At 45.3% G+C, this 18,253-nt stretch overlaps 1 protein-coding gene and 1 long non-coding RNA gene across 4 annotated transcripts in view; one reads left to right on the plus strand and one right to left on the minus strand.

The window, feature by feature from the left end:
• Positions 1-5,096: 5,096 nt before the first annotated feature.
• Positions 5,097-18,253, plus strand: part of C4H6orf89 (chromosome 4 C6orf89 homolog) — a 45,853-nt gene continuing 32,696 nt past the window's right edge. Inside the window, exons 1-2 of one of the 3 annotated variants that reach the window (XM_032339765.1) lie at positions 5,124-5,205; positions 5,443-5,730. Coding sequence is in view for 2 of the 3 variants with exons in the window: in XM_032339764.1 (XP_032195655.1) it covers positions 5,204-5,205 (2 nt within the window). In the remaining variant the exon portion in view is untranslated. Of the gene's footprint in view, positions 5,206-5,442; positions 5,731-12,552; positions 12,671-18,253 lie in introns of those variants that run through there. The other 2 variants (XM_032339764.1, XM_032339763.1) reach the window with 2 other exon arrangements.
• On the minus strand, positions 6,565-12,508 carry LOC116588555. Its single transcript, XR_004284999.1, has 3 exons — positions 12,414-12,508; positions 11,735-12,013; positions 6,565-6,675 (listed from the first exon to the last, which is right to left on the minus strand). It is a non-coding gene; the product is annotated as an uncharacterized LOC116588555 (long non-coding RNA).

The raw sequence follows: 18,253 nt of genomic DNA on the forward strand, positions 1-18,253 counted from the left end.
AGTAGCTTATATGTACTTCATCTAGTCTGTTAATCTTAGTGTGTCTTCTGAAGAAATGTGCTTTATTAAAAACAAAATTATAAACTTCTACAGAAACATTACTTTTTGGGCTAGAGAACTGAAGATCATCCTCTTTCTCCTCCCTATAAAGGATACATCATCAAGACCTGTCAATTTTTTTTTCCCAAGATAACCCAAAGTATATTCCTTCCTTCCTACTCCCACTGATGTTTCAGACCTTTAACATCAGGATTATTTTAGAAGCCCCCTTGTAGGGTTCCCTGCCTTTTGGCTTTTCCCCCGTAACCCATCCTAAGCACACACAGCACTGGCCCCTCAATGGCTTCCCCAGCCTGATTTCCTACCATTTCATCCATGTCTTAACCAACTATACCACCCAGGCGTCTCTTATTTCATCCATGTCTTAAATGTGCCAGGGGCATTCCCATTTCAAGGCCTTTGCTCAGGCCATTCCTTTCCTTGCAAAGCTTCCCAAACCTCACCCGTGCCTTTGTCCCAAGTCCTTCAGGAAACCTCTCTCCCCTTCCTGTCTCTAAGTAGACTTTCTCCCATCTTGGTTTTTAATCCTGTGCCACCTTTCAGATTTATATGGCCATAATAGAACTCTGATCATGTCACAACCCTGCTCAAAAACCTTCAGTGGCTCCCCACCACCCACAGATCAAAGTCTTAGCATCAAGTTCTTTCTGGCTATGCCAAGCTGATCTTTAAACATTGTTTCTTCTTCTATAAGTAGCCTTGGCCTCACTCAGATTAACATTCTAGGTTCTTCAGATGTGCTCTTATCTTCCCTCCTCTGAATCTTCTTACTCCCATATCTTAATGCCTGAAATTTCCATTCTCAGCCTCCAATATCTGAATCCTTACAGCCACTTCCAAGATCACTTTTCTCCCTAAATCTTTTCCTGGAGCACCTACCAGCCACTATGCACTGAGGAAAATAAAGACGAGTCACAGACATTGTGCGGCCCCAAAGGAACTCACATCCTACGAGAGACAAATACAGCTACAAGGGAGTGGAATGAGAGTTATAATAAAGAAGCACATGGTACTTCCTGACCTCTGGTTGTTCCAGAGCTGGCTTTGCATAGTCAGAGATTTTTCTGAGAGTGATAAACTGAGCTGAGATCTGGAAAATGGTAGAGTTGGCCAGAAGCCAGGAGAGTTCTCTTTGTAGATCTGAAACTTTATAAAGAGCTTGGGAAGTCAGAGAGTTTTTCTTGGGCCATCCTGGAACTGAGTGTGAGGGAATCATAGAGGATCTTAGAACTTGATTCTGAGGCAATAGGGACATGTGAAGTGGCAAAATCAGATTTTGTACATTGAAAGTTGTCACTCAGGCTGTGGTATGGAGACTGGCAGGAGGGGCCAGCAAAAAATGGGCTTTCTTGAGCCTGTGGGCTCCCCAGAGTATTTTTTTTTTAAAGATTTTACTTATTTATTTGACAGATAGAGATCACAAGTAGGCAGAGAGGCAGGCAGAGAGAGAAGGGGAAGCAGGCTCCCTGCTGAGCAGAGAGCCCGATGCGGGGCTCGATCCCAGGACCCTGGGATCATGACCTGAGCTGAAGGCAGAGGCTTTAATCCACTGAGCCACCCAGGCGCCCCTCCCCAGAGTATTTTTAAGATTTCATTTATTTGATGGGGTGCCTGGGTGGCTCAGTCATTAAACGTCTTCTTTTGGCTCAGGTCATGATCCTAGGGTCTGGGATTGAGCCCCACATTGGGCTCACCGCTCTGCGGGGAGACTTCTTCTCCCTCTACCACTCTCCTACTTGTGTTCCCTCTCTCACTGTGTCTCTCTCTGTCAAATATAAAAATAAAATCTTTAAAGAAAGATTTGAGCGGTGGGAGAGAGCTTGAGCGGTGGGAAGGAGCAGAGGGAGCAACAGACTCTCTGCTGAGCAAGGAGCCTGATGTGAGGCTCCATCGTAGGACCCTGAGATCATGACCTGAGCTGTGAGGACAGATGCTTAAGCATCTGTTATTTGAGACACCCCAGAGTATTTTAAGTAAAAATTTAAATTCTGAATACATTCAGAAAAATGGACAGATCCTGTGTGTAACAGTTCAATTAATTATTATGAAGTAAACCCACCACTAAATCAAGAAATGTTTCCAACTCCAGAGAAGCTCCCCCTCCCAATCAGTACCCCTTCCCCGATGAAGGTAACCACTTTCTAAGTCCATAGATTATTTTTCTCTGTTTTTGAAATCTACATAAATGAAGTCATGAAGTATTTTTTGTATGTCTGTCTTCTTTTGCCTATCATTTTTGCAAGCTATTACCATGTTGTATGCAGTGGCTGTGTAGTATTCTGTTGAACGAATATGCTACATGCCTTACATATTTCATTCCTTTTATTTTATTATTATTATTTTTTTTAAGTAGGCTCCATGCCCGGCATGGAGCCCAGTGCAGGGCTTGAACTAATGATCCTGAGATCAAGACCTGAGCTGAGATCAAGAATCGGATACTCAGCTGACTGAGCTACTTAGGCGCCCCTATACATTCTATTCTTAATGGGCATTTGGAATATTTCCAGATTGTGTCTATGACAAACGGTGCTGCTATGAATATTTTTGTATGTATCTTGGTGCACTGTATGAGAATTTTTTGGAGCATATTCGTAGTAGAATTGCTGGGCCATAAGTTATATGTATATTGTAATTAACAGTTAACCAGACTGTTTTCCTAAATGGCTATAGCAATTTACATCCCTACCAGCAGCATGTGATTTGCTTTGCTCCACTTCCTCATTAATACCCACTGTTGCTAGTAATTTCCACTGAAGCAATTTTGGAGCGTGTATAAGATCTCATAGTCATTTCCCTAACAACTAATGATTAGTGAAGTTGAACACTTCTTTTTTTACACGTGTATTTGCAATTTAGGTGTCCTCTTTTGTGGTATGATCTTTTTGTATTCAGACCTTCTGCTCATTCTTCTCTTTGGCTGTCCAGTTGTCTTTTTTCTTATTGGTAGTTCTTTATGTATCCTGGACGCAAGCTCTTTGTTGGTTTCTTTCATTCTATAGGTTATCTTTTTCGTTCTCTCAATTGTGTCTTTTAGTGATCAGAGGTGGGTTTTGTAAATTTAATGTGGTCCACTGTGTCTTATCTCTTACAGAACATCTCAATTCTGACTAGCCACATTTAAGTACTCAGTAGTCACTTGTATGGCCATGGTATTGGACAGAGCTGCTCAAAAGTTTTCTTGTTTTGCTTTTCTCATGTAAAGCTATAATGCTCATAGAACTTATGTCGGTGTGTGGTGTGAGATTGGAGTCACGTTTCATTTTTTCCTATATGGATATACAACTGACCAAAAGCTATTTATTTATTTATCAGAACTATTTATTGAAAGCATTATCATTTCCTCATTCCTCTGTTGTACCTCTCTGTCATGAAGCATGTGTCTATAGATGCGTGGTTCTCATTTTGGTCTCTCTGTTCTGCTTAATTAGTTTTCTTATCCCTGCATCAGTATCACACTGCCTTTATAGTTAGCTTTATTAGTCTTATGTCCCCCAAAATGGGTCCTTGATTAAAGGCCATGCACAGGTGGCCAATGAGATTGTAACACACACAGGAAACCCCACAGAGATGCTAGGTGACCAACTGAATTACAATTTACCCTAGTAGACATTTGAATCAGCCTATCACCTTGGTCAGAATTGGTGCCCAAAAGGTGCCCAAAGGGCAGGGCCCATACTCCTTGGTAATTAGGGAGACAGTATGCATCTCCCCACTGATTGGTCGTCTCCACCTGGCCTGACTCACCCTTGTATTCGGGCTTTGTTACCTGGAGCTGGTTTCTGGGACTTGTTTTTAAGTCAGTCCCCTGGGGGAAGGGGAGCAGGGACAGTTTAAGGGTTAAACAAGGTGGTTGTTTAACCTCAATGGAAGTCTCTGGTTAAATAGGTCCTTACAGTCTGGACTCAGTAGCATTTTGATTGCAGCTCTCTAAAAGAAAGCATTTAGGATCTTGGCACTAAAGACAGGGCAAAATAAGGAACCTGGGTTCAAATTGTGCCCACAACACCCTTTGTGTAATCTTGAGCAAATTAACCTTTCCAAAAACCTCAGCTTGGTTGGTATGAGATAAATGTTGTTGGGCATCAAGAAGGAAGAATTTACTTGGCACTTCAAGGTTCTTCCAGCTGGACAAAGAATCAAATTGACCTGCAACATAATTAACAGAGGAAAATCAAATTTAGTTTCATATATGCAGGGCGCGCGTGCGCACACACACACACTCCAAAGACAGCCAACATAAGGCTTATAGGAGACAACCTGAGCTAAGGAGAGGGGCAAGGATCTGGGGATACAAAGAAGAGAAAGGCCCCCTTCTATTAGCAGGAAGGTGAGAGGAGTTGTTTGAAAAACAAAAGTCGTCCTGTAAATTTCTCAGGTAAAGAGGAATCTGCGTTAATAGCTATCTTCTTGCTACAGGCAGGCAGTTGATGGGGAAAGTGGAGAGCTTTTCCTAAAAGTGCTGGATTCTAATTGCTTTTGGTTCAAAATAATCATAATGCTAAATTCCCCCATCCTGGGGTGGCCTGACCTTGGCCCCGTACAGAAACTATTTATATGATAGAGTAGTTGAATTGATTTCACGAATACAAAGGGCTTGGCAATGTCTGGCAGAGTAAGCATCAATAAATATTCAGGAGTGGACTGAATGTGTGTTAATTTGAGTGATTGCTTGTCTTTGTTTTAAACGAAGAGCTCCCGGAGACTTGCCCCCCCAATTACCTAACCCTCCCACTCCCGCCCCTTAATGCCTAACACGCTGCTCGGCACGTAGTAAGGGCCTCAATAAAAGCTTGTTGAATGGGATCAGCGCAGCTGCGAAGCCCTGGTTGAGCGCAGCCAGAGGACAGACCCTGGCATGCAATGAAAAGAACCCGCACGGCAAGAACCTTACGCCAGGGGGAGCAGGGGCCAGTGCCCTCCAGATATCGCGGGAGTTCGCGCGCGCGCTCGGCAACGTCACGGGTTCTGTTTCTGACGGAAGCGCGGGGCGTGAAGAAGGAGCTTCCCTAGGGCGCGCGGCCTCGCGGTGGCGCGGGAGTTGCTTCCGGGTTGCGTGCCCGGAAGCAGGAATTGTCGGCTTACCCTCCTTGCCGGCGGCTGCTGTCCCCGAGGCGGGGGGAGCCCGAGAGGGCGCGGGCCCCGCATGTGAGTGACTGGGGCCCGAGGCCGGGAGTGGGGAGGCCGCGCTGTGACAGCCTCACCGCCGGGCCCGTCTGTGACATCCTCGCGCAGCCCCTTGCCCCTGCGCAAGCCCATTTCTTGAGCCTCAGGTGCTTCGCAGACTGCCTGCACCCCCGGCAACTTTCCCCTCATACCACCCACCCCCTCCCCAAGCCGAAGTGGATTCCCTTAAGATCTCTTTTCTTTCTTTGGCTCCGAGAGGCCGAGCAAAGTGAGGTCGACTCTGCTTGAACCTGTTTGGCAGGCGTCACGTTGGTGTCCAAAACACGATTGACGCCTCGAAGTCTAGATTTCACTGCCCTTTTGACGGACTTCTGATTTTTCTTGTATATTGGGAGTAGATTCCCCGCCCCTCTTCGAAACATCTTTTTGTAATTGTTACCGGTGGAAGCTTGCCCTGTGTCAATGGAAGTCCCTCTTCTTGGATTCCCCACAAGAGATTGAATACGTGAGGATCCGCGGTGTGGAATAAAGACAATGAGAAGAAAGGTAGTAAGCACAAAGCGGTTTATTAAAGGACAGTACACTCAGAATGGAGTGGGCAAGTCTGGGGTTGGCAACTGCCCCGAGGCTACCAGTTTTTTTCCCTTTTAAGTAAGCGGGGTCATGAGTGTGGACAAGGTAGTCTTTAATGGAGACTCCTCCTACCGGTGGGGAGGGAGAACTTTTGCTCTACAAGGTTCCTGCTGGACCGGTCTTCGGTCTTCGCTGTCTTCCCTTACCAGCGGGGGGCAATTCTGAATGCAAACGTAATATAATAAATTCTGGGGTTACCCTGGGGCAGAAGTTGAACAGCAGAGCACAAGCTCTGCACCTGCTGCTGTTGGTCTTGTAGTCCTGGAAAGTTGGAAACCACAAAACCAAGATGTTTGCCCTCAGGTCTCTAAATGTAACCCATTTATTGCTGCCCTTGCCTCCAGCTCGTATGTAATAGCCTACTCTGCCATTCCCCCTTCAAAGACGAGGTCCTGAAATCTTTTTTTTTTTTTTTTAAGATTTTTATTTTTTTATTTACTTGAGAGAGAGAGAGTGAGAAGGTGAGAGAGGAGAAGGTCAGAGAGAGAAGCAGACTCCCCATGGAGCTGGGAGTCCAATGCGGGACTGGATCCCGGGACTCCAGGATCATGACCTGAGCCGAAGGCAGTCGTCCAACCAACTGAGCCACCCAGGCGTCCCGAGGTCCTGAAATCTTTTAAGTGGGGGCCCGAACTCAATCTTCTGTAGCTGCTTCCTTCAGAACATGGCAATGTTTTCATTAGAGTCCTAATATGCTCTCTGGGGCATCAGGCAGTGGTTTGAGATTAAGGGGGAGTGGGGGCTTGTGTCTTGGTCTTAGAAAGCTTGACTACTCTGGTCCAGGGGCTATGGTAGTTTTGATGTTCACTTGACAGGGGCTGATACCCTTGTTGCAGTAAGAGCTGAAGCTGGACCTGTCTAACATGAAAGGAGATGAGATGCGTTAAAAGGTGAAGAAGACACAGTCCAAAAAACAAAAGAAGGATCATGCAAAGGAGAGGTCCTGTGAAGAAGGGAAATATCTACGACCAAAAGAAAGGACCAAAAGAAAGGAGGCGGTGGATGTACCTGATAGGAGATGGGAAGTCTTTTAATACTTCTTGAACAAACCCATTGTTTGACATAAAAACATTATTCTTAAGCTAATGCACATTATACCCCCTTGGGCAGAAGCAAGGATATTTAATGCCCTTTGATTTTGGAGGACTACCCCTGAGTTGGTGGTCTAAGGTTGCCAAGACTTGCATACTTTTTTGAATGGATTTGCCTAATTTTTTTTTTAAGATTTTATTTATTTATTTATTTGAAAGAGATCACAAGTAGGCAGAGAGAGGAAGGGAAGCAGGCTCCCTGCTGAGCAGAGCGAGTCTGATGCAGGGCTCGATCCCAGGGTCCTGGGATCATGACCTGAGCCGAAGGCAGAGGCTTTAACCCATTGAGCCACCCAGGCGCCCCGGATTTGCCTAATTCTTGAGAGAATTGGGAAGAAAGGACAGTCCTAGTGATCCCTGTGGCCGATCCTGTGGCTGTTTCCAGGAGGGTCCCTAGTAAGAGGAGTGTAAGGACTTCCTGCTTTGGATATGGATGTTTCAGTTACAATAGAGTGGGAAACTCTTTGAGTACTTCCTATGAGGGTTACATCTGGAGCTAACCAGGTAAAAGAACAAGTGCCCTTACATCCATTTGGAAGGGCTAGGTATGTCTGAGTTACACAGAGTCCCTTCTGAGGATGCAGGTAAGCCTTGGTTAGGATAGGAAATAGGGCACCTGGGAGGTGCAGTTGGTTGAGCGTCATACTCTTGGTTTTGGCTCAGGTAGTGATCTCAGGGTTGTGAGATAGAGCCCTGCACTGGCTCCATGCTCCGCTGAGTCTACTTGGTATTCTCTCTCCCTCTGTTCCTCATCCCCTCCTCAACTCAAATAAATAAATCTTTCAGAGGGGAGGGAGAAGAAAAAATAAAGGGACTTCCTCAGAGGGAGTTCTCCAGTGTCCAGCACTGGCCCTAAAGGGGACCGAAGCCAATATGAAGGCAGGCAAGGGGTAATGACTAGATGTTGTACAGTTGTGATGGGCTGTTCAGAAAAGAGGTGGCTTCAGTGAGGATTCCAGAATATGTCCTAGGAGTTTTTCCAGTGGGAGATAGGGCTGTTGGTAGGTTGTGTTGAAGAAGGAGATTATTTGGGCTGATAGATGGCCCTGACATTATTGAGACAGGGTGGACCCAATGGGGGGCTTGATGGTGAATTTTGGGGGAAGGTTAAAAGTGGGGTATTTTAACAGTGTTAAAGTAGTGATCAGAAACACTTTCCCACTTTCCCTGCTGAAGTTAGGTTGAAATGCAAGGCACTGAGAAAAGGGAATAGAACCTACTGGAGTCCCAGATGATGAGCTAGTACTAACATAGATTGGGAAGGTCATATCAAAAAGTTTGAGTTGAGTATGCAGCAGTCCCACAATAGCAGGTATTGGGAGGGGCCTCTGAGCATTTAGGATTTTTCTGCTATGTTCTGTGACCTTTCTTTGGAGGTTTCTTGCACTTACAGGGGGCTACAAAGTCCATGTTTGTGTCCAAAGACAGGTATAGGTGGAACTAGTGGGGCTCTTGTTGGTGGCCCACAATGAAGCAGGTACAGGAGTTATAGTGGCTAAGTGGGGTCCCACACATATCCAGCAAGAGGAATTGGTGGTCTTGAGATAGCACTGAACAGTGTAAGTGATGGGCTAAGGGGTTAGAAAGTTGCATTCTTGTGTGGTCCAGGGCAGTGTGAGAATTATCAGGCAGAAGAAGTGAGTGTGGTCAAAGAGGTACCCATGGATTTCTTTAAGGGTATAGTCTTAGAAGTCCCCTGGAGGAACTTTGACCACACTAAGGTATTGGATATAACAGAATAGAGGATTTTAGGACTTATCTGAGATGGCCCCTTTTTGAAGAGTATGTTCAGAGGCATCGGGGTCATCCTCTTCGTTAGAGGTCAAAGCAGGCTTGACTCGGAGAGATGGATCCAACTGGCAGTTTCTGGGACCTTGATGACTGATATAGGGTAGGGCTGAATAAAAGAACAGTAGAGGGTCCCTTCCATAAAGGAGTTAGTTGGGATCCAGGAGATCCATCTTTCCAGGATTTAATTAGGACCTCATCTTCTGGTTGGAGTGGGGAGGTTGGGTTTCAGTGGTGTGGCTTTGGTAGGATCTGTTTTTCCCATAGAGCCTCTCGAAGGCGCTAAGTGAATAGAGCCCTGTCCCAAGAACAGATGAATTTTAGCTTGGTGAGTTGGCCATTCACTCCCATAACCAGACAGGAGTTGAGAGAAAGCTTATACATAAAAGAGGTTAAGATAAAGTAGGTGGCTCCCATGTCCAAAAGAAAATTAATTGTCCTACTTGCCACATCAAGGGTCACCTGAGCCCCATTGCAGTGATGGAAACAGTGAGTTGGGGAGCCTATTGGTGCCCTAGGGCTCCTCAGAGTGACAGCTAGTGGGGATGGTGGTGACAGAAGGGATTCTGAACCTCTGGTTCTCCCACTAGAGGGGCAGTCTCTCCTCTAATGTCCCATCTGAGGACGTTGAGAACAGGCCATGTTATGGACTTAAGGACATTCATCTCTCCAGTGTCCCTTTTTGCAATGGTAGCAGGGTCCTTTTGGTGTCTCCCTTTTGAGGGGTTGACCCTAAGGTGATGACTGCTGTTGCAAGGCCAGCAGGAATTGAGCCTGTCTCTGATCCTTATGTTTTTCTTTTCCCTTTTTTTCCCTCCTGGTCCCAGCTATAGAACACCAAATTGATCACCTTAAGGAGTTCACAGAGCTTGGGGTGTCTCACCTTAGGGATAACTTTTGGAGTTTCCTCCTTACATTGGGGGTGGTCTGAGTGATGAGTCGGCCATTAAGAACTATAAGAACTGGGATCAAGGTTGGTTTGTTTAATTAGTCTCTCTTAGTCTTTCCATAAAGGCTGCAGTGTTTTCTTCCTTTCCCTGGCTTATGAGAGCCAGCTTATTATAATTAATTGGCTTTGATTGGCATCTTTTCATTCCATTTGTTAGATAGATTGTAAGATGGTCTCGGGACCATTGTCCTTGTAGAGTCTCATAGTTCCAGTGAGGATCTGTGACTGGCACTGCCATGGTATCTGGCAGAACTGTGAAGTTTATCCCCAAATTGGGTGGCAGACTCCCCAGTTCCATCTCAGTCTGCCTTGGAGAAAGTCTGATTGAGAATGACCACTGTGTCCTTCAGGACAGATCAAAAAGTAGTGCCAAACTGATATGTAAGTGTCAGGGTCCACAGAAAAATCTCCCAAGTCCTTTTGGACTTGGTGGAGATCACTCATAGAGAATGGAGTTTGCACCCACATGGTGGTTCCAGTTGGACCAGCCATTTCCTGGAGGGGACACAGAATTGGAAGGGGCTTATTAGGACCTGAGGGGGTTGGTGGTCCCAGATATGGGGATACTGGATCATTGTTTTTGGGCTATGGTAGGGTTTGGTGGGGCAGTGGGGCTTGGGAAACCTCCTCTGATGGTGGGAAGGGGGCTTACGGCTTGGGTCTGTGAGGAGAACTAAAGAGGACAGCTCGATATTGCAGGTTTTGAAAAGCCTAGGGTTTGTTTAAGGAACATGAAGTCTTAGATCTAAAGGATCTGAGACCTCTGTCCTTAGTCTCTACAAGAGAGGTCTAGCTATAAGATGGTGTTAAAAGATTTTTTCTTAAGAGAGCAAGAGAGAGAGCATTAGCAGGGGAGAAGGCCAGAGGGAAAAGGAGAAGCAGACTCCCCGCTGAGCAGAGAGCCTGATGTGGAGCTCGATCCCAGGACCCTGGAATCATGACCTGAGCCGAAGGCAGATGCTTACTGACTGAGCCACCTAGTAAGATGGTGTTATAATCCATTGTCCTATTGGGGGGTCCTGTTGCCCCATCTCTTCATTTATATTGGGGCCATGCTGTATGCAGAAAAGATGAACGGTTTCCTCTTTAAAGTTTGGGGGTCAAACATTCCAGTTAGCAAGGAAGCATTCCGGGTACATCTGACAACCAGTTTCCCAGTTTCCCATCTGTAAGGGGATAGCAAAGAAGAAGAAGTGGACACAATATTCCAAGAATGTCCCCATTGGAATGTTGTGTATCTGGAAGGGAGATGGCCTTCCTCCGTGCCTTTTTTTTTTTTTTTAAAGATTTTATTTATTTATTTGACAGAGAGAGAGAGATCACAAGTAGGCAGAGAGACAGGCAGAGAGAGCGCCCCACTAAGCAGAGAGCCCAATGCGGGGCTCGATCCCAGGACCCTGGCTTTAACCCACTGAGCCACCCAGGTGCCCCTTTCCTCACTGCTTTGAAGAGCAACCCTGAGGGTGTCCCCCTAGGAGAGGCCCACTGCCTTAATTAATATTACTATAGCCTCTCGTTTCTTTACCTGCCTCCTCGCAATTGATGTGCCCATGAGGGAGGGCATTGGTATATTTTATGGTTCCTCTCCCCGAGTGCCAGGATATGTGCCCTGGCCCTCAACATCTATGTAGTTCCATTTACGGATTTCATCCCAGGGTATTAACTTGAGTTTGAGTAGGTACAAAGATTTGCCCTTGCCTTATTGGAAATAAACTCCCACACGATACCGTGATAATCATGCACCCACCTGGGATTTAAGTTTTAGAGGTTGATTGATTGAAACCATCTTTCCAGAAAGGGGGTGGGGGGGCACGTGAGGAGGTCTGATATGAGGCAACAGAAAAAGTAGAACTCCTGGTTAGATGGATCATCCAGGAGGCTGAATGAGTATGAGGATGGACGAAACTAGCAGGTGGGACAGCATGTCCTTGGGTTTTGAGGGTCACACAGTGAGTGATGGCAGAAGAGGTGCAGGAAAGGAAGAAATGCAGACAGTAGTAAGCAAATTGCAAAGTGAGTGAGAACTGACATCCGAGAAAGTAAATCAGACATGGGTCCTCTAGCCCCATCGGGGTGAGGACTATCTTACCTTGTGCTGGAGTTACCGATGGAAGCTGGTCTTGTGTCAATTCAAGTCTCGGTTCTTGGATTCCCCTCCAAAGATCTGTATGAGGATCCGCTCTCGAATAAGGACACTAGGAATGTACCAAGCACAAAGCATTTTATTAAAGAATAGTACACTATCAAGATGGAGGAGAGGGTGATTTGACGACTACCGCAAGGCTGTAGGGAGCACTTCCTTCCTGTGGCGTAGAGCTGTGGAGGAGGTCGTCTTTAATGGAGGTTGCGTCCGACTCTTTAGAAACTCCTACTACCCGTGCGGAGGGAGAAATTTTGCCTCTAAAAGTTTTCCACTGGAACTATCAAGGCCGCCTGCCCCGCCCCGCCCCCGGGAGTTAGGCAGCGGGTGAAACTGCAATGCAAACGCATCACAATGACATTTGGTCTGCTAGCCCGGTAAAGTTGGAAGCCACAGGGTTTGTCTTTGTTTTAGACGAAGAGCACCGGGAGGCTTTAAGGACTTACCCCCCCAATTACCTAACCCTCCCACTTCCGCCCCTTAATGCCTAACACGCTGCTCGGCACGTAGTAGGGGCCTCAATAAAAGCTTATTGAACGGGATCAGCGCAGCTGCAAAGCCGGTTGAGCGCAGCCAGAGGACAGACCCTGGCATGCAATGAAAAGAACCCGCACGGCAAGAACCTTACGCCAGGGGGAGCAGGGGCCAGTGCCCTCCAGATATCGCGGGAGTTCGCGCGCGCGCTCGGCAACGTCACGGGTTCTGTTTCTGACGGAAGCGCGGGGCGTGAAGAAGGAGCTACCGTAAGGTCCGCGGCGTCGCCGGTGGAGCGGGAGTTGCTTCCGGGTTGCGTGCCCGGAAGCAGGAAGTTGTCGGCTTACCCTCCTCGCCGGGCGGCTGCTGTCCCCGAGGCAGGAGGAGCCCGAGAGGGCGCGGGCCCCGCATGTGAGTGACTGGGGCCCGAGGCCGGGAGGGGGGAGGCCGCGCTGTGACAGCCTCACCGCCGGGCCCGTCTGTGACATCCTCGCGCAGCCCCTTGCCCCTGCGCAAACCCATTTTTTGAGCCTCAGGTGTTTCGCAGACTGCCTGCACCCCCGGCAACTTTCCCCTCATACCACCGCCCCCTCCCCCCAAGTCGAGGTTGACTCCTTTAAGACCTTTTCTTTCTTTGGCTCCGAGAGACTGAGCAAAGTGAGGTCGACTCTGCTTGAATCTGTTTGGCAGGCGTCACGTTGGTGTCCAAAACACGATTGGCGCCTCGAAGTCTAGATTTCACTGCCCTTTTGACGGACTTCTGATTTTTTTGTGTATATTGGGAGTAGTCCTCCCCCCCACCGAACATTTTTTTCTAATAGTTGTTAAGGAATTTTCTTTAAGTGTGGACTTGGTATGTGGTAACAGTAGCATCTAGGGTTTCAGAAAGTTGTATGATTTGGTTTATTGACCCGATGAGCTGTTTGTAATCACCTTTTAGTACAAAAATCGTGTTCCGTAGTGTTTTAAGACCGTTAACCCTGTTGGCGCACCTTTTCATGTTTAAGAGCCTGCACAGCCTTGGTATTCGCGAGTACATTGAAAGTGTACAGTTTACACTATATATATACATATACATGCAGGTATACATATATGTATACATATGTACATATACACATACATACACATGTGTACATATAACGTGTACACTTTATAATAGAAACTACTCCCGAATACTTACTATTCTGACTTCTTCAGGGTGCTCATTTGGTTGTTCCCATGGTGGAATCTTCTCCCTTAATAAACGTGTGTATTTGAGTTTATCACACTTTTTTTTCTAAAGAACAACGAAAATACAGCTTTTGCTACATTGAAGTTTTGACTGAAGTTCACATAGTCCAACTTGCATACCAAAGAGTAACCCTGTTTGCCGTCTTAGGTCTTTCTGCTTTGGACCAAAACAACTTTCAAGACCCACTTTGAATCCCTAGTCCTCTACAGCTGCCCCACAACACCACAGATTGTCTAAATGGGAGGTTCCTAAACTCATCTAAATCCTTCTTAGGTTGATGTATTTTTAAGAATAAGAAGAATAGGGACGCCTGGGTGGCTCAGTTGGTTAAGCAGCTGCCTTCGGCTCAGGTCATGATCCCAGCGTCCTGGGATCGAGTCCCACATCGGGCTCCTTGCTCCGCAGGGAGCCTGCTTCTCCCTCTGCCTCTTCCTTCCACTCTGTCTGCCTGTGCTCGCTCTCACTCTCTCTCTCTGACAAATAAATAAATAAAATCTTAAAAAAAAAAAAAAAGAATAAAAGGTAAAATGAATCAAGTATTAGATCAATTAGTTTGGGAAAAGAATGATCACTTTAGTCCTTTCTATAAATTTGCTTAGTAGACATTGATCAGTTTTCATGTCCCTGAGGTGAATTTCATGTGTGTTTTTAGTTTCTTCTGTTTCTCCATTATTCTTGCTTTCAAGTGTTAAATAACAAAAATTCAAATGAGCAAATTTAAAGGTATAATTGGCTTTATTAATTCATTAGTCAGGCAGCATCCCATCTAGCAAGTAGAGGGGAGCTCCTAAGGGGTACAGAAAAGGAAAGGTTTTTATTTATTTTTAAAAAGATTATTTATTTATTTATTTATTTATTTGACAGACAGGGATCACAAGTAGGCAGAGAAGCAGGCAGTGAGAAGGAGGGGAAGCAGGATCCCGCTGAGCAGAGAGCCCAATGTGGGGCTCGTTCCCAGGACCCTGGGATCATGACCCCAGCCAAAGGCAGAGTTTTTAACCCACTGAACCACCCAGGCGCCCCTAGGAAAGGTTTTCAAACATTGAGGGAGCACCTGGCGGCCTCAGCTGGTTAAGCATTCAGCTCTTGATTTTGGTTCAGGTCATGATCTCAGGGTTGTGAGATCTATCCCTGTGTTGGGTTCCGCACTCAGCAGGGAGTCTGCTTGAGATTCTCCCACTCCTCCCTCTCCCCCGCCAGCGCACGCATGCATGCTCGCTCTCTCCCTCCCTCCCTCCCTCTCTCTCTCAAAATAAATAGGGGGCGGGCCTGATGGCTCAGTCCGTTAAGCGTCTACCTTCTGCTTAGGTCATGATCCTAGGGTTCTGGGATCAAGTTCCGAAATCTCCGGGCTTCCTGCTTATCGGGGGAGCCTGCTTCTCCCTCTCCAGATTCCCCGTGCTTGTGTTCGTGCTCTGTCTGTTAAATAAAAAATAAAATCTAGGGATGCCTGGTTGGCTCAGTGGCTTAAAGCCTCTGCCTTCAGCTCGGGTCATGATCCCAGGGTCCTGGGATCGAGCCCCACATCGGGCTCTCTGCTCAGTGGGAAGCCTACTTCCTCCTCTTTCTCTGTCTGCCTCTCTGCCTACTTGTGATCTTTGTGTGTCAAATAAATAAATAAAATCTTTAAAAATAAATAAGTAAAAATAAAAATATCTGAAACATAAATAAATAATCTTTAAAAAATAAAGGTAGAGTAGAATAAAGACTTTTTTTTTTTTTTTTTTTGCAAGGTCATTCACCTATGGGAAATGGGAAGAGTTTTATCAGTAAATTTTCTAGCACTGACCAGAAATTCCATGTTGGCTGGTTAAAGTTCTGGGGGGGTTGAAACTGCAGTTAGATTAGGTGTTAAGTTTTGGTTTACTGACTTTACCTAAGGGACACCATTTTGGGCCTGTGATTTTCATCCTCTCCCTTTTTTTTTTTTTTTTTTTTAAAGATTTTATTTATTTGGGAAAGAAAAAGCATGAGCAAGGGGAGGAGCAGAAGGAGAGGGAGAAGCAGACACCTTGCTGAGCATGGCAACCCCCCCCCCCCCCAATGTGGGACTTGATCCTAGGATCCTGAGTTCTTGACCTGAGCTGAAGGCAGACACTTAAACAACTGAGCTACCCAGGTGCCCCTGAGATTTTCTTTTCAACAAAAACAATGTAGTGTGAGGAGACATGGAAATAGGTATAATATAGAGTGATTGAGTGTCTTTAAGGTTCAAAGGACAAAAATCAAGGCAGGAATAAGGAGTTCACTCATTGGGAATTTATGGGAGCTAGACTTTGTAGCAGAGGAAATTACTTGTGCAAAAGCAAAACGATGTGAAATGGTATGGCAGTGAAGCATGTGAAGAAGGAATGAGAAATGAGACTGAACAGGTAAGCAGTTGACCAGGTCATAAAGGGCCAATGCTAAGTAATTTGGGCTTCATCTTATGACAATTACTAAGTATTAAATTTGGGTATTGGGACACATGTTTTACATTCATCATCTTATGATCCCTAAACAACATTTTATAAAATAATGAAAACTCTGAGGCTTAGATTAAGATTTATTTTATAAATATATATCTATATAAATACATAGATTAATATTTATTTTATAAAATGCTATGGCTACACAGTAGATGGAAGATCAAGTAATTATCCATCTTTTCCCAACTCCATTTGCCTTCTTAACCCACTGTCTACACTGTTGCATAGCAGGTCATGGGGATTCAAGAAAGTTGCTTTATTTTGTTTGTTTGTTTATTTGAGAGGGGTAGAGAGAATCTTAAGCAGGCTCCATGCTAGGCCTTGGGTTTTGATCTTGATCTCACAACCCTGAGGAAATGACCTAAGCCAAAATCAACAGTCGGACACTTAACCAACTGTGCCACCCAGGAACCCCCTCAAAGAAGTTGCTTTATTTGTTTACTTATTTTAAAGATTTTATTTGTTTATTTGACAGACAGAGATCACAAGGAGGCAGAGAGGCAAGCAGAGAGAGAGAGAGACGGGGAAGCAGGCTCCCTGCCCAGCAGAGAGCCTGGTGTGGGGCTCGATCCCAGGACCCTGGGATCATGACCTGAGCAGAAGGCAGAGGCTTTAAACCCACTGAGCCACCTAGGTGCCCCAAGGAAGCTGCTTTAAATAGATGAGTAACATGAACTAATTTGTGTTTCAGAAAAATAATTTGTGGAGAGAGTAGAGGACGGATTGGAGAGGAGAAAGAGGACTGGAAGTGTAGCAATAAAGTATATCTTTGTGAAGGTTCATGGGAGAGTTATTGAGGGCCTTAACTGCCATTAATGTAGAGCTAAAGGGAAGATGATGAAGGCAACTATACAGGGGGTGGAATTGAGGATTTAGCGATTGGTTCATTGGTGGTGATGAGGAAGGTGGAAGAGAGGTTTTAAATCTGGAGAACTGGTGTTTCTGTTAATTACAAAGCAATAGAGTAGGAGAAATGGGTTGCAGGGAGGAAAATAGTTATGGACACATTACATATAAGAGACAGTAGGAAATTTCGGCCATGGTGTCTGGTAGGTAGGTAGATGGATGGGTCTGGAGTTCTGGAAAGTTGTAGACTGGAGAAGAGATTTGGAATCACTAATAGATGGCAGTTAAAGCCATAGACGGGTATGAGAAGATCAAGGACAGCTGTGATAAATGCCACATTCAGGGGTATAGTCTCTGAGAAAAGAGAAGTATGCCAAGGTTTGAGAGCACTTGAGAGAGAAAATAGATAGCAGCAGGTTCTGCAGAGAGGTCAGGTAAAGTGATAGTTGAGAAAACATCCAAAACCTTTGGACTTGGCATGTAGAGAGCCATTGGTGGCCTGAGTGAGAGCATTATTGGTGTGAGCAGGGCAGAAATATAATTTCAAGAGGTTAGTAAACAAATGGAGATCTGAGAAAAAAGGTGAAGTGATGCCCTCCCCCCCCTTTTTTTTAAAGGAACTTGGCTCAGAAGGGAGGGAGAACTTAAGCACTGGAATTCTAGAGAGGAAGCGTTTGTTGTTTTAATGATAGAAACTAGAGAAGGTGAGGATAGGACCAGGGAAAAATAAGTTTTAAAATGGGATGGGGGTTATTGCTTCAAATATATTCCTATCATAAAGGACAAAAAAAAAAAAAAAAAAAAAAGGCCAAGTTCTGTTCTAAATTAAATAGACCAAAGAGTCATGACAGCTAGTTGTGATTTGTGATTGTTGATTGGATCTTGGGTTTCTAAAAAACTATATAGCCTTTTTTTTTTTTAACAGAAATTTGATTATGGTGTGGATATTAGATAATCTTAGAGAGTTATTTTAGTAGGTGTGATAATTTTGCTTATGATTAAGTAGATCAGTGTCCTTGTTCTGAGGAGACGCATGCTGAAACATTTAGAAGTAATTTCATGATGGGTTGCAACTAACTTTTAAATGATTCTGGCAAAAGCAGAGAGGAGACAGATAAAGCAGATTTGGCCAAATGTTAACAGTCAGTCTAAGGGAAGGATATACAAGTGTTTATTGTAGTATTTCCGTTTTTCTGGAGGCTTATAATTTTTCAAAAATAAGCAGCTGGAAAAAGTGGAAGAGACATATTTTCAGTGAGCAAAGAAAGTGTCAGACTCACCAAGTTTCACTGGACAGAGGTGTCCAGAAAGAGGACTTAGTCAAATGATGATAAAACTGCAAAAAAGTAGGTGTGCTTGGGTGGCTCAGTTGTTCAGCAGCTGCCTTCAGCTCAGGTCGTGATCCCAGGGTCCTGGGAAGGAATCCCGTATAGAGCCTGGCATTGGGCT

This window comes from Mustela erminea, chromosome 4 (assembly GCF_009829155.1).
Source record: "Mustela erminea isolate mMusErm1 chromosome 4, mMusErm1.Pri, whole genome shotgun sequence".
NCBI classification, from domain to species: domain Eukaryota; kingdom Metazoa; phylum Chordata; class Mammalia; order Carnivora; family Mustelidae; genus Mustela; species Mustela erminea.